A 14,647-nucleotide genomic window follows, 5' to 3' on the forward strand; every position below is an offset into this window, starting at 1 on the left:
ACCCCTAAATCATAATAAAAAATTTTAAATAACTTAATCGTAAAGTTAAAAAATAAAAAACAATACTATTTATATTTTGGGTGCTTCGAATATTCTATTACGGACGAATAGTGCATTATAAGACATGCAGTATATCAACTATATATATATTAAAAATATATATTAGGTGTTATTTGAATATATTTTTAAAAGGTATCCTTTTTCTTTTATTTTTTTTCAAAACAACTTCTAAATTTAATCCGTCCGGCACCCGGCCCAATTCCCGGACCCACACCCAGAAGCCATTCATTTGAATCGGAACACCGACCGCTCCCCTCCCGACAGATTTGTTCTCCGCTTCGCCCATTGTGTCAATTTCTTGGTTTCGACGGACGCCGACGAACTACCGCCGGCGTAATGGATACCATGGGTGACCTGAAGGCAGCCATCGATGCTTCCCCCTCCTCCGATCCGACCTCGAGGAGTGTCACGGCCAACGACGCCTCCAGAGTAACCGAGGTGAAGGCATGGTTGGCTTCCCAGTTCGAGGCGGTGGGGAGAAGCGTGCCGGTCTTCGAGTTCACACCCCGCGCCGTCGCGCACCTCCATTCCATGGCCTCCTTATCCCAGGCGCGTTCCCGTTCCGCATCCATCGTCGCGGCCGACCTCCGACTCAAGGCCTCTGAGTACCGCGCCGAGGCCATCCGGATCCGCGAGATCCTCGAACACGTCGGCCTTTCGCGGGAGCAGATCTCTCCTGGGGTAATTGGATCTGCTCAGATCGTCGCTGGCGTGGCCAACCTGTTAAACATCCGGGACACGGAGATGAGTAGGTACAGTCGGGGTTTGGTTACGGCCTCTTTTGGCATCAAAATGAACACCTTCTCTGTCAAGGTTTCTGTGTTCTTCAACTCTATTTACTTAATTGGGTGTAGTTTCGTTGTGGCGATGGGCGATCTGTCTTTGAGGAAAGCGGATGTGGGGGAGAAGAGGACGAAGGTGCAGAAGGAGTCCAAGGTTCTTCTTGAGTACACTAGGAAAGCCATTGCGAAGCTCAATGATCTTAAGAAGTAAGTTTCTTTTTTCTTTTCTTCATTTTTGAACCTTCAGTAGAATCAGTATGTTTTTACTCGAATCAACTGGGTCCTTTTACAGCTTATATGAAACCAATTCTCACAAATAAAGAATTCTCATTCTCCAAGAGAAATGAATTCTCAAGAATTCAACATTGTTTTTGTGTTTGAAGGAAAGAAATTTGAACTTTTTGCCTAATAGTCCACTAATTTCCCTTGTGTATTTCCTCGAGTAAGTATAACTATAAGTTAGATCGGGAAAGTTACATAGCAAAGCAGAAGTGGATGAGATATGCAAATTCAAAATTTTTAACTGTTGAAATTCTATTTATCATTTCAAATAGAAGAGTTCACTAAAATCATGGAATTAGATTACCATTCGATAATACTTTGATAACTTTTGTGCCTATTCATAGTTTCAGTTAATCTTTTGACTCCATTGCAAAGCAACTTGGTTCACACTTAGTATTGAGTTTTCCCATAATAAATTAGAACATACACAACCTATACTGACCAGGAATAAGTGTGATGACAAGCATAGCATAGATGATATTTTTTCAGTAGGTTAATTAAACTTCTATACTCTCATCATGTACTATTTGTTTGTCCAATTATGGAATTTCAGAACTGGGAAACTTTCTTTTAAATTAAATGTACAGTGTTTAATTCCCATCCATAATTCTTTTTTTCTTTCATAATGATGCCTGTTCAATTTGTCAACTACATTATGAATGTATGTACTTAGACTTGTCCTTGTATAACTACATCTTGTTTATATAGATGAAAAAATATTGAGTCAAATATAATCATTATATCCTATTAATTTGCAGGGCACTTGCTCAGAAAATATAATCTCTATATCCTATTAATTTGCAGAACACTTGCTAAGTTTGAAAATGAAGTAGGAACGCATGAAGCTCAGATGCTACAATGGCAGACAAATTTGGCCATTTTGGATTCAAAGGAGCGGCAATATATGCTTCAACTGAATAACTACAAGGTACTGATCAACTTCATGTTGTCAGATTTCTGTAGATTTTATGTATCCACATGCCAAGTATAAGGTCACTGTGATATTTTGTTTGTTGCTTTGACTCAATTTTTTTTTTCTAGCAGGATGAATTGAAAATTCTGAAACATCTTACATAAATGAGTTTATTTTTCAAGCCTTTCAGATTCTGGCATAAATAAAATAAATTAGCTAGAATGGAAAATCCTTATGCTCTTATCTGCTTTATAGTGCCTGCCTTTACAGTTCTACTGCCATTTCTTTTTCTGGCAGCATTTGTCTAATATGTTTCCTATCCGCCCAATCATGTTGGGACATTGTGTGCTTTTCGGGGATTTGTTTGTGTGGAAGGGACAAAGGAAAAGAAGATAGGAGTGAAAGGAAAGAGAGATGCTCACCCTGATTTGCTCAGCAACCAAGCAGAATTTCTTTTTTCTCTTAACTTCATCATGCTTTGCTCCACAACTTCCTTCAAGTGTGCACACGAACTGTTTCCTCATTTCCTCAACTTAAATCACTTTCTTTCTCTGTGCTTCCTCTCCTTCAAGTATATAAGCATATATGTATTCAGGACTCCATGGATAGCATTAATCGTGATGCATGGTGGCAATTAAAAAGGAACCGTGGCACCCAGTTGCAATATTTCTCATGTACTATTGATGCATGATTATACACAATGGTGTTTCGGTATATATGTATTCACCATTGGATTATCGACACATTGTTTAGTAAGGATTACTACCAGTCATTGCATAATAATTCACAATATGCCTGAGTTCAGGCGCTGATCCAACATGCTAGCTGTATACTTGTTGTGTATATATATCCAAGACTTCGGTGTTTGCGTAAATTTCTTCATTCTCCATCTTTCTTCTTTATTTTCTATTTATTAGTGTTAGAGTTTTACTCCTAGGTCACTTATTTGAATTGATTGTATTCCCTTGAAACAGTTTATCTTCATAGAACAAGATCAAAATCATACTTTCAGAAATTTTTAGTCATTGGTTGAATAGAAAGTCGTAGAATCATGAGTTTTATTAGTTATGGAAATTTCCCCTATGTTATGGAACAATAAATTCAAAATAAAGTAATACTCATCAAACAAAATAAGAAAGATTACTTTGTTCTGCATTGTCAAAACTGGGTTTGATTGAGTCACTCTCGAAATTTAACTTAGTAGCAATTCAAATTTAGTATTCCAGGATCTTAATAAATGCCTATGATTGTGGGTCTTAACAGTTCTGTAGGCATACTTGGCTGTACAGGGTCATAACATGTCGTCACATTACAGAGGTGGGTTGAGATTTACTTAACCTGATCTGAGATTACCACCTACTAGTTTGGTTGAATTGGACAGCTGCTAGGTCTTAACAAATACATATTGTTGCAATCGTCATGCCATTACAATTGCAAGATATGCAGAAGTTGGATGATTTACTTCTCAATATGTACAAAGAAAATGTTGATCTTTACCCTTGCGTCTAGCTAAAATTACCCTGGAATTTATACTCCAGCTTGTGTTGTGAGCAGGCGATACTAAACCGCGTCGGGCATACTTCAGATATTAACCATGGTGTTTTGATGAAAATGGCTGAGCATAAGAAAGATTTGGAGATGAAAACAAAACCCATCTTGGATACCTTGAGAAGTTACCAAGACTTACCACCTGTATGTATCTTGTTTGAAACTCAACTGTTACTGGTTTGGTTAAAGCTAATGAATCTAATTATTCAGGATAAAACTCTTGCTTCATTAGCCATCGAGGATAAGAAACGGCAATATGCTGCTGCAGAGAAGTATTTAGAAGAAGTGCTGCAATCTGCACTAACAGCGGCAGAAATATGACAGGTATGTCAAATTATTTCTTTAGCCAAGACATTCGAAGTATTATTTGCAGAAACAAAGTTCATTTTTTCAGTAGCAGATAAGTTAAAATTTGATTTGATTAGAAGTTACTATATTCTAGTTTAATGCCTGCCCAAGATTCAGAGGGAAACTTAGGACCGAACATATTTGCCCTGCGATGAGAAGATTAAATTCATGCTTAGTTTAAGATAATGTTGTGATTCCTTTTTTACTTTACATGGAGGTTCTACAAAATGCTGTTCACTGGGTTTAATGATAATCCAAACATTTACTAGAACTCAACAATAGGATAAAAGATTCGTGTGGTCAGCCCTAATTAGTGAGGGTATTTTGATGTTCACTGCACAAGTGGTAGGTTTTAATAGTCACAAGACAGAGCTGGTAATGTGGTTAGAGATGGTTCAATTGTCAAAAATGCTACATGTTTACAACAATAAGTTAGCATGAGCATCATCAAAAAAGAAGAAAACACACACAGATGGCAGTCAGACTTGTTACCATTTGGTCCCTAGATTTCATCTTACAAAACATGATAGGCAATAAACACTAGAACAGAAACACAAACTGTGATTATTTCATCAAAAAGTTCTATAAGGCACAATATTTGGGAAATAATGCTTTAGATTGTTACATTATCTAATCGTTCTTAATTATTTATTCCAGTCCTATCATGCTCAATTACTAGACATCCTTGGCTTCTTTCATTCATTAAGTGGCTGATATATATCATATTTCAGCAAAAGGTGGAATCTGCTACTCCAGCAGCCTCACACGGTCGGCCCCACAACCATCTGTGAAGAGGTAAATCGGAAAGTTACAGTTAACCACGACGAGCTGATATATATCACAATCTTCTGCTAGTGTTGCCCTTAATCACACTATAAGAAATTTTCTATCTAGCAATCATAATTATTAACAATCAGCTTCCGTTTTGGAAATCATTCTAAGAAAACAAGAACTAACTATTTGGAACAAATTGTTATCCCAGGTTGAGATATGGATCATGGCCATGTCTTTATGGGGATTCACTTGCATGCTGGTAACTATACTTCCTCCTGTTGTTTAAATTTATTAGGTTTACCACTGTTTCCTTTTGTATTATGGTTCGATATAAATGGATTATGTACTTTCTCTCTCACACAATGAACTAGATCTTTTTTGTTGGTTAATTGGAAGTCTTCTTCAGCATTATTGAATATCATAATTACTTTATTTATTTATTATTTTACCGTGAGCATCCCATACCATTTTAGATATGAGAAATGTTTATTCAAAATGAGAAAATTAGAAGGTTGTTGTCCTTCTTTTTCTTTTGTAAATGTGGAATCCGCCACTTTAGCAGTTTCACACGGTCGATCCCACAATCATTTATGAAAAAGTAAATCAAGAAACTGCAATTGATCACGACGAACGAGGATATTGTCTCAACTTCATCGAAATTCGAACTCTTGTCCTCATCTGCAAATCTACTTTGTCGTAATCAATTCAGCTATGTCTCGGAGGCTAAAAGGTTGTTGTCCCTTAGATGATGATCAATTGTCATTAGATTCTATTGGTAAATAAAACATAATAACTTAACTCATTTTCCTAGTTCTTTTATATAATATATATTTTAATTTAATTGCAAAATAACTTATCACGACGGTTGAGATTATTGTTCCAATAATTTGAGTCAAAATAATTCCGGTAGATATTCTTTCTGTGAAGATTATTTTCTCTCATTTAAATTGGATAAGTATTGAATAATACTCTCTATTATAATGATTAATTATAATTTTTTAATTTATCATTATCGTGTTAATTTTGTCGTATTTGAACTTAATAAATAAATTTAAGTAAAATTAATAACTAAATGAAAAAAAGTATTGAAGGTTCGCAAGCGTTATCTTGTTCGCCTCGATGTCCCTCCTCCAAACCCTCGTTCTCCAAACCCCAGCCTTCCTCCGCTCCAAGAGCGCATCGCCGTTCTCCCTGTACTTCCTCTCTCCCAACCCTACCGTTCATCCTCGTCCCCAATCCCTCGCTTCACCTCCCCGATCGTCCCTCCGCCTTCGGAAACCTTCGGCCTGCATCTCCCCGTCGGATCCAGACCCCGATACTAAGCCCAAGCCTCGTCGGCGTCGCCGCAACGCAGAGGGAACCGACCCCGTCGATGGCGCCCCTGCCGAGGGTTTCGTGCCCCGCAAGCCGAGGCGCGGCCGCCGGAGCGAATCGGCCGCCGTGGAGGAGTTCGTGAGGTCACGGCTCCAGGATACTTTCGCCGCGATCAGAGAGCAGAGCGCGGGGGTGCTGGAGGGGCAGCACGAGGTTCTCAAAGCGAGGAGGGCCGACGAAGAGGAGGAGGAGGAGGAGGAGGAGGAGCGGCGAGGGCGAGGCACTGTCGGTGGAGGAGGATGACCCGGAATGGCCGCTCGATGCCGATGTTGGGTGGGGGATCAGGGCTTCTGAGTTCTTCGAGAAGAACCCCATTGAGAACGTCGTGGAAGAGGGGGTGGAGATCGATTGGGAAGGGGAGATGGATGAGGGTTGGGTGAAGGAGATCAATTCCTTGGAGTGGGAGAGCTTCGCGTACCACCCAAGCCCTCTTGTTGTTTTGGTGTTCGAACGCTATACAAGGTGAGAACCAGCCTTTCATTATCTCGTTTGATTCTGTGGTTCATTCTTGGTTGCACAACAAATGTAGTAATTTAGATAAACATCAACTGTTAACACCTTCTTGTTGGTGAATGTTCAGATGGTTGTTTTTGCCAGTAACAAATTGTGAAATATCAACTTAAAAATTATTTGGTTCGAGTTGTTTTTTCTTAAGATCTTTGGATTATGATTGGAAACATTTTTTATGGTAGTTATAGATTCCACCAATATGTTAGGTACCGATAATCCGAACATAGGAAATCATAATTTTTTCTTTATTAATTGTTGAGATATCAGATGATGTTTCATTCTTGTTTCTACACAAAATTGTTTGATCATTTGATATTGCATATAGAATAGTCATCATGATATAATTATGCTTATATCATCACCTCATGGGTAGTATCTTAACATAATGGATCTTGCATGTATCAAATTTGGGTGGAAATGGGGATTAAGCTTGCTTTTTGGTCTCATCACTCCTTTGGAGTTGAATCTATAATGCCAACTAATACTGTCTTTAAAAAAAAACAGCTGTTATTATTAGATGAATAATGAGAAAAGCGAATACGTTTGTTAGTCCATGATTTGTGCTGATCCATCATAGTTCACATCATGAACTTAACATTTAAATAAATACAACTCTGAACTTTGTACGCTTGCAGATTTACCACTATGGTTTGTTGTTTCACTACCTTGTGAGCATACAATTTTCTGCTTCACAGGGCAGCTCATAATTGGAGGATGTTGAAGGAGCTTGAAAATGCAGCCAAGGTATATTGGAGTGCTAAAGATCGGTTACCTCCTAGGGTATGTGATTGTTGTCGTCGTTATTATTCTTATCATTGCTACTTAAATAGTTTTATTTTCGCGAGAAGCCCTCATGTCATGGCAGTTATTTAACATAGAAGTTGAACCCTTTTTTTCTCAAAATTTTGATAATCTTATGAGATTTCCTATCATGAGATATCCTTACATAGTAATTAGATTCTCAGTTGATTTGAAAATAATGATGCTGTGCAGACTATCAAGATTGACATTAATATTGAGAGAGATTTGGCATATGCTCTTAAAGTCAAAGAATGTCCTGAGCTATTATTTCTGAAAGGAAACACAATTCTATACAGAGAGAAAGGTATGAGCTGTTCAAGATGGAATCCCAACTTGAGTTTGTAGCCCTTTTGCATTTCATAATTGCCTCCAAATTATATTTCAGAGTTTAGGACTGCCGATGAGCTGGTACAGATGATTGCACACTTCTACTATAATGCTAGGAGACCATCATGGGTTGATACTTCAAGAGTTTCTTTTCGCTGTTGAATCTTGTTCAGGTGGTTACTTGCTCAAATTTGACAAAGTTTTACACATCTTATTAGCCTTTGGAATTGTGAAGATTTATCTGTTACTTTACCAGCTACAAGAACAAAGAATTCTGAGTTGATTTCTCCTCTAAATCTCTAATGTACCAGGCTGCAAGCAGCTACTGATCTGATCTCATCTAGTCGCCTGCAAAAGATAAATTTGGCAATAAATTCAGGTATTGCAGTCTCTTATTGGAATCTTGTTCACAAGATGGTTCCTGTGGCAATATCCAGGCGAGGTTTTGTATTGAAGTCCACTGTATCATGAGATTTTCTTGACAATTCCCTAGTTTAATGCATATTGAAGATTGCTCACCATTTCATCAGGGAACAAAAATAAACATTATCAAGCAATTATCCGACCACTGAGTAATGGACTCGTTAAAAAATTTGGGATTATCGACAATTCTGCTGCATTTGTTCGCAAACTTTGCTCGCCCATGAAGGCAATGGTGCCTTAATCCTGAGAGGCACCCCAGTAATAGGGTGATCAAACGACAAGCTTTCTGCGTGCAATGCATGAGCATCACAAGTTACACCCTTCCATTCAAGAACTCCGCCATACTTGACATCGCCCATTATCGGTAGCCCGAGATACTGGCAATGAAGGCGAATCTGGTGCGTCCTCCCGCTCTGAGGGTATGCTCTGACCAAAACCTCATTGTTCTTCTGATCAGCAATGTTGATTTCCCCTTCAGCTTGCTTTTGCACTACCACTGACTCCACTCCATCCAGTGGCTGAGCAATATCTCTGAACTTACCTTTCCCGTTCGCGAACAGTATGTCAAAGGATGTGAGCATATGCTTCACAGTGGATCCTCCTGGAAGCAGCCGTCCGACATCGTTTGCGGAGTACACGCGCCAGGCCCCGAACTTTGATCGGCCATGCCCTGAGATTATGGTGATCTTGTCCCAGTTTGGGGTATAGCCAACACAGAGAGCCAAGTAGGTCTTCTGGACCTTGTGATCAGTAAACGCTTTCACCAATCTACCAGCAACTTTGTGGGATTTGGTGATCACCATTAGACCGCTAGTGTCGCGATCCAACCGGTTAGCCATATGCAGTTCAGGTTCAGTAGCACCATCACCTGCCATACAAGGGATCTTGAGAGGTGAATGAATCATGTCTTCTAATTTGTACAAGAGTGAGACGTTAACTCATTTGAACCAAAGAACCTTCACAAGAATTCCCTGAAGTCCTGACTGTCAACTAACTATCAACTTATCAAATCCAAAGTGTTTAAGCTTAAAGCAATAATAGATCAACCTATTTAAGTTTAGAATAGAAGCCAGAATTTCTCCACAAGACTTGACATTCTGTCAAAACTCAAAATCTTCAAACTCATCCCTAATCGATAGCATATGAGCCAAAACCAGTAGTGGCTCTTTCATCACATCAACAATCCTTTTCAACAAACCTAACATTAAACTCGCTACTACTTTAGCAAAAGGTGAAATTCATCACCCCAGCAGTTTCACACGGTCGGTCTCATGATCATATATGAAGAGGTAAATCAAGAAGCTATAATTGACCATGACAGAAGAGGGTATTATTTTAACTTTACAGGGATTCGTCCCTTGTCCACTTCAGTAAGTCTGTCCTATCGTAATCAATTCAACTATGTCCCGAGAGCACACTACTACAATAATACTGATAGGAGAATTGGCTTATAGACTTGTTAGGCACAATCAACAACAAAAACAATGAGAATTGGCTTATCACTTGTTAGGCATAATCAATAACAACAACATATTTATCTCTGAAATCGGCTATATAGATTCTCCTAAATCATTCGGCTCCGTCTCCAACTATATCCTCGATGATAATATTTGAACATAAGTTAATGGCAGTCTTTTTATTCTTCCTTAGGATACTTGTATACAGATTTCTATCTTGCTTCCTTTCTTTGTCTCCTATGTTGGGAATTTTTGTTTTTAATTTTAGGGATGAACGATCGATACATCGATCTCAGTTTTTCTGATGATAATAACAGCTAGATTGATATCGACCAACGATCTCACTCTTCCCAATTTAAAAAACCACAGAAATTGATACTAATCCACGCAGTTTCACCACAACACGAAAGGTTTGGGAGATCCGGAACTCACCGGAAGAGGTAGAGGAGGAGATCGAGGACAGGATCGCCTCGCAGTACACTCCGGCGGGCTTGTTGGCGACCGCCAAGTACTGGTCCTCGAACACGATGTCGGCGGAAGAGAGGGCGTAGCCGCCAGACCTCGCGGCGGCCGACATAGCTCGGTGGAGCTCCACGGTCTTCGACAGCGGCGGGTACGGCGGCGAAAGAGGGATCGGGTAGCCGCTCCCGGGAACCGCATCGGCCGAGCCCTGCAAGGTTGCGCTCGATTTATCCGCCGCCACCGATCCCGCCTCCATCGTCGGATAGCGAACCCTTAACAGAGATCCACCCGATGAGATCAGGAAGCGAATGAGAGAAGGAGGTAGGACGATTCGGATCTAACCTTGCCGCTAGAAAGGAAGAGATTAAGGTGTCCTTCCCAGAGCGCAAAGGGAAGGAGAGCATACGTATACGGTGGTCGCCGTCGCCGTCGCCGTCCCTTCTCGTCGCCTTTGGCACTTGTTGAAGAGGGGCAAAGCACTCGTCGCCCCTTTTATTTCGTAGGGTGATCAAACCCGGTCTGCACGGCTTGGGTCAGCCGATTAGACCCGACCACGGTTCAGAATCGACGGTTCGACGGTTCGGAACCGCAGGTTCGACGGTTCGGAACCGCCGGTTCGACAGTTCGGAACCGCCGGTTCGACGGTTCGGAACCGCCGGTTCGACGGTTCGGAACTGCCGGTTCGATGGTTCATGGCAGGTTGACCCTTAACCTTAACCGCCCAAGACGGTTACGGTTCACGGTTCGGAACCGCCGGTTCACGGTTCGCGACGATTCGCAACGGTTTGAGATTATTATATTAAAAAATTTAAAATTTATATAAAAGAAATATTGAAAAAAAAGAAAAGTCAATGTAGTTTAGTGGTGCGTATTCAAAATCGATGAGAATTGCGTTCGTTCCCACATCAACGGCGTCTTAAAATGGATTTGAATTAAATATAAATATAGTATATATATAATTATATTAATTTTATAAATAAAAGATGTGGTAAAACAGTGGTGAGTATATGTGCTTGTGTCCCGGAATGTCCTAGTTTGATCCTAGCAACGACGTGTTAAATTATAATTTAATTAAATAAAAATAAATATATTTTATATACAAATCTATTGAATAGATATTAAATCATAACCATTCATAAAAAAAACATCTTAACGTTAAAAAAAAAATCAAAAAATCCAAACCGAGGTTACTGTTGGAACCGGCGGTTAGAACCCGCCGGTTAATCGGCGGGCCGTCAGTTTCAGATCCCTTGAACCGTAACCGGCCTGACATCCTTCCGGGCCGGGTCCGGGTTGGACCCGGCCCGTGGTCGGGTCTAAGCCGATCCCTTATGAAGAAAATGGAATTCGCCGTCTCAACGATTCTACGTGATCAATTCTATCATTATAAAAAAATAAATTAAAAAATTATAGTTAATCACGATAGAAGAGGGTATTATCTCAACTTCATCGAAATTCGATTCTTATCGCTTTTAATAATTCTGTTCCGTTGTAATTAACTCAACTATGCTCCTGAACTCAATCTGTCGATCCCAACTCAACACCGGTATAGACCTGGGCGGTTTATAAATTTCTTGACTTATATAATAGAGGGATTTGTATAATTAAAATTAATTAGTGAAGTTTATAATATTACCACATGTCCCTCCTCCCAACCCTCGCTCTCCAAACCCCAGCCTTCCTCCGCTCCAAGAGCGCATCGCCGTTCTCCCTGTACTTCCTCTCTCCCAACCCTACCGTTTATCCTCGTCCCCAATCCCTCGCTTCACCTCCCCGATCGTCCCTCCGCCTTCGGAAACCTTCGGCCTGCATCTCCCCGTCGGATCCAGACCCCGATACTAAGCCCAAGCCTCGTCGGCGTCGCCGCAACACAGAGGGAACCGGCCCTGCCGAGGGTTTCGTGCCCCGCAAGCCGAGGCGCGGCCGCCGGACACCAATCTACCAGCAACTTTGTGGGATTTGGTGATCACCATTAGACCGCTAGTGTCGCGATCCAACCGGTTAGCCATATGCAGTTCAGGTTCAGTGGCACCATCACCTGCCACATAAGGGATCTCAGAAACCAGCATAAATTCTTTTGAGAGGTGAATGTCTTCTAATTTGTACAAGAGTGAGACGTGAACTCATTTGAACCAAAGAATTCCCTGAAGTCCTGACTGTCAACTAACTATCAACTTATCAAATCCAACCACCAACCAAAGTGTTTAAGCTTAAAACAATAATAGAACAACCTATTTAAGTTTAGAATAGAAGCCAGAATTTCTCCACAAGACTTGGCATTCTGTCAAAACCCAAAATCTTTGAACACATCCCTAATCGATAGCTTATGAGCCAGCACCAGTAGTGACTCTTTCATCACATCAACAATCCTTTTCAACAAACCTAACATTGAACTTGCTACTACTTTAACAAAAGTGAAATCTATCACTCCAACGGTCTTACACAATTGGTCCTATGACTATCTATGAGGAGATAAATTGGCTACTACTTTAACAAAAGTGAAATCTATCATCCTAGCAGTTTCACACAATTGGTCCTATGACTATCTATGAGGAAATAAATTGAGAAATTACAATTAACCACGACGGGAGAAAGCATTGTTTGAGATTTAACCCTTGCCCACTTCAACAAGTCCGTTCTGTTGTAACCAATTCAATTATACCCTGGGGGACACGTTGCTACAATAATACAGATAAGAGAATTGGCTTATCGACAATCAACAACAATATCAATGAGAATTGGCTTATCACTTGTTAGGCATAATCAACAACAACAACATATTTATCTCTGGAATCGGCTTATATAGATTCTCCTTATATAGCTCCATCTCCAACTATATCCTCAACTGTAATATTTGAGCATAAGTTAAGGGCAGTCCTTTTTATTCTTCCTTAGGATATTTGTATACAGATTTCTATCTTGCTTCCTTTCTTTGTCTCCTATGTTGGGAATTTTTGTTTTTAATTTTAGGGATGAACGATCGATACATCGATCTCAGTTTTTCTGATGATAATAACATCTAGATTGATATCGACCAACGATCTCACTCTTCCCAATTTAAAACACCACAGAAATTGATACTAATCCACGCAGTTTCACCACAACACGAAAGGTTTGGGAGATCCAGAACTCACCGGAAGAGGTGGAGGAGGAGATCGAGGACAGGATTGCCTCGCAGTACACTCCGGCGGGCTTGTTGGCGACCGCCAAGTACTGGTCCTCGAACACGATATCGGCGGAAGAGAGGGCGTAGCCGCCAGACCTCGCGGCGGCCGACATAGCTCGGTGGAGCTCCACGGTCTTCGACAGCGGCGGGTACGGCGGCGAAAGAGGGATCGGGTAGCCGCTCCCGGGAACCGCATCGGCCGAGCCCTGCAAGGTTGCGCTCGATTTATCCGCCGCCACCGATCCCGCTTCCATCGTCGGATAGCGAACCCTTAACAGAGATCCACCCAATGAGATCAGGAAGCGACTAAGAGAAGGAGGCAGGACGATTCGGATCTAACCTTGCCGCTAGAAAGGAAGAGATTAAGGTGTCCTTCCCAGAGCGCAAAGGGAAGAATAGCATACGTATACGGTGGTCGCCGTCGCCGTCGCCGTCCCTTCTCGTCGCCTTTGGCACTCGTTGAAGAGGGGCAAAGCACTCGTCGCCCCTTTTATTTCGCAGGGTGATCAAACCCGGTCTGCACGGCTTGGGTCAGCCGATCCTCATGAAGAAAATGAAATCCCTCATCTCAACCATTCTACGTGATTAATTTTATCATTATAAAAAAAATAAATTAAAAAATTATAATTAATCAGGATAGAAGAGGATATTATCTCAACTTTTGATTCTTATCCACTTCAACAATTCTATTCCATTGTAATTAACTCAACTATACTCCAGAACTAAGTCAGTCAATCCTGACTCAACACTGGTATAGACCTGGGCGGTCTATAAATTTCTTGGCCTATATAGCAGAGGGATTTGTATAATTAAAATTAATTATTGTAGTTTATAATATTACTTCATAGTATTTGGAATACATATATTTTTTAGATAACTTGATATGTAATTTGATTAATTTTGAAAGTGATTAATTTGATGTTATAAAAAAATTTATTGATCATCAGGATAAATTAAAAAGTATATATATGAGTCTTGACAGATGTTGTCGTATCATGAGTGAAATTTGAATACTCTATCATATTTTTATCATAGTAGTCGATTATTTGGTATGAATAAAGTGTAAACAAAATATTAATTAATTTTATATAACTATCATTTATAAATTTTAATATTATTATTTAGGTTTAAGAAAGTAACAAAGCCTTTCCTATGATCATATATTCATCTTCATAGTTATTCTCTAGCTCTCCCTCTTTTATAATTCACAATTTGATATCATTAAGCTCAAAATATGGCTATTTTATTGGAATTAAAATAAAATAATGACATGAACAATATATGACTTTATTTTATTGAAATTAAAAAAATATGGTACCAACTAATTTAGTTGGTAAACCCCTTCAACTTTCAAATATCCTCTTATATATGTCATTATATAATATGCTAGTTTTTTTCAATAAAAAATAAAAGTAATAAA

At 39.9% G+C, this 14,647-nt stretch overlaps 4 protein-coding genes across 4 annotated transcripts; 2 read left to right on the plus strand and 2 right to left on the minus strand.

Annotated features, from left to right (window-relative positions):
- Positions 1-396: 396 nt before the first annotated feature.
- LOC141835170 (AUGMIN subunit 1-like) lies at positions 397-5,055 on the plus strand. The gene is made up of 6 exons (XM_074722601.1): positions 397-812; positions 915-1,049; positions 1,929-2,052; positions 3,592-3,729; positions 3,796-3,909; positions 4,916-5,055. Exons 1-5 carry the CDS (start codon positions 397-399, stop codon positions 3,904-3,906), a joined length of 924 nt encoding a protein of 307 aa, XP_074578702.1. The 3' UTR covers positions 3,907-3,909; positions 4,916-5,055.
- A 750-nt stretch (positions 5,056-5,805) lies between these two features.
- LOC141834964 (thioredoxin-like fold domain-containing protein MRL7 homolog, chloroplastic) lies at positions 5,806-8,015 on the plus strand. The gene is given in 5 exon segments (XM_074722367.1): positions 5,806-6,288; positions 6,290-6,543; positions 7,287-7,371; positions 7,585-7,696; positions 7,778-8,015. Coding segments are annotated over 5 exon segments (1,017 nt in total). The 5' UTR covers positions 5,806-5,826; the 3' UTR covers positions 7,882-8,015.
- Positions 8,016-8,284: 269 nt separating this feature from the next.
- On the minus strand, positions 8,285-10,492 carry LOC141834965 (RNA pseudouridine synthase 1-like). Its single transcript, XM_074722368.1, has 3 exons — positions 10,404-10,492; positions 10,032-10,333; positions 8,285-9,010 (listed from the first exon to the last, which is right to left on the minus strand). The coding sequence occupies exons 1-3, from the start codon at positions 10,463-10,465 to the stop codon at positions 8,319-8,321; spliced, it is 1,056 nt and encodes a 351-aa protein (XP_074578469.1). The 5' UTR covers positions 10,466-10,492; the 3' UTR covers positions 8,285-8,318.
- Positions 10,493-11,899: 1,407 nt separating this feature from the next.
- Positions 11,900-13,656, minus strand: LOC141834525 (RNA pseudouridine synthase 1-like). Its single transcript, XM_074721847.1, has 3 exons — positions 13,568-13,656; positions 13,196-13,497; positions 11,900-12,099 (listed from the first exon to the last, which is right to left on the minus strand). The coding sequence occupies exons 1-3, from the start codon at positions 13,627-13,629 to the stop codon at positions 11,900-11,902; spliced, it is 564 nt and encodes a 187-aa protein (XP_074577948.1). The 5' UTR covers positions 13,630-13,656.
- Between the last annotated feature and the right edge of the window lie 991 nt (positions 13,657-14,647).

Source organism: Curcuma longa, chromosome 9 (genome assembly GCF_044706935.1).
Source record: "Curcuma longa cultivar G26 ecotype Majalengka, Jawa Barat chromosome 9, ITB_CL_G26_1.1, whole genome shotgun sequence".
Classification (NCBI taxonomy): Eukaryota; Viridiplantae; Streptophyta; class Magnoliopsida; order Zingiberales; family Zingiberaceae; genus Curcuma; species Curcuma longa.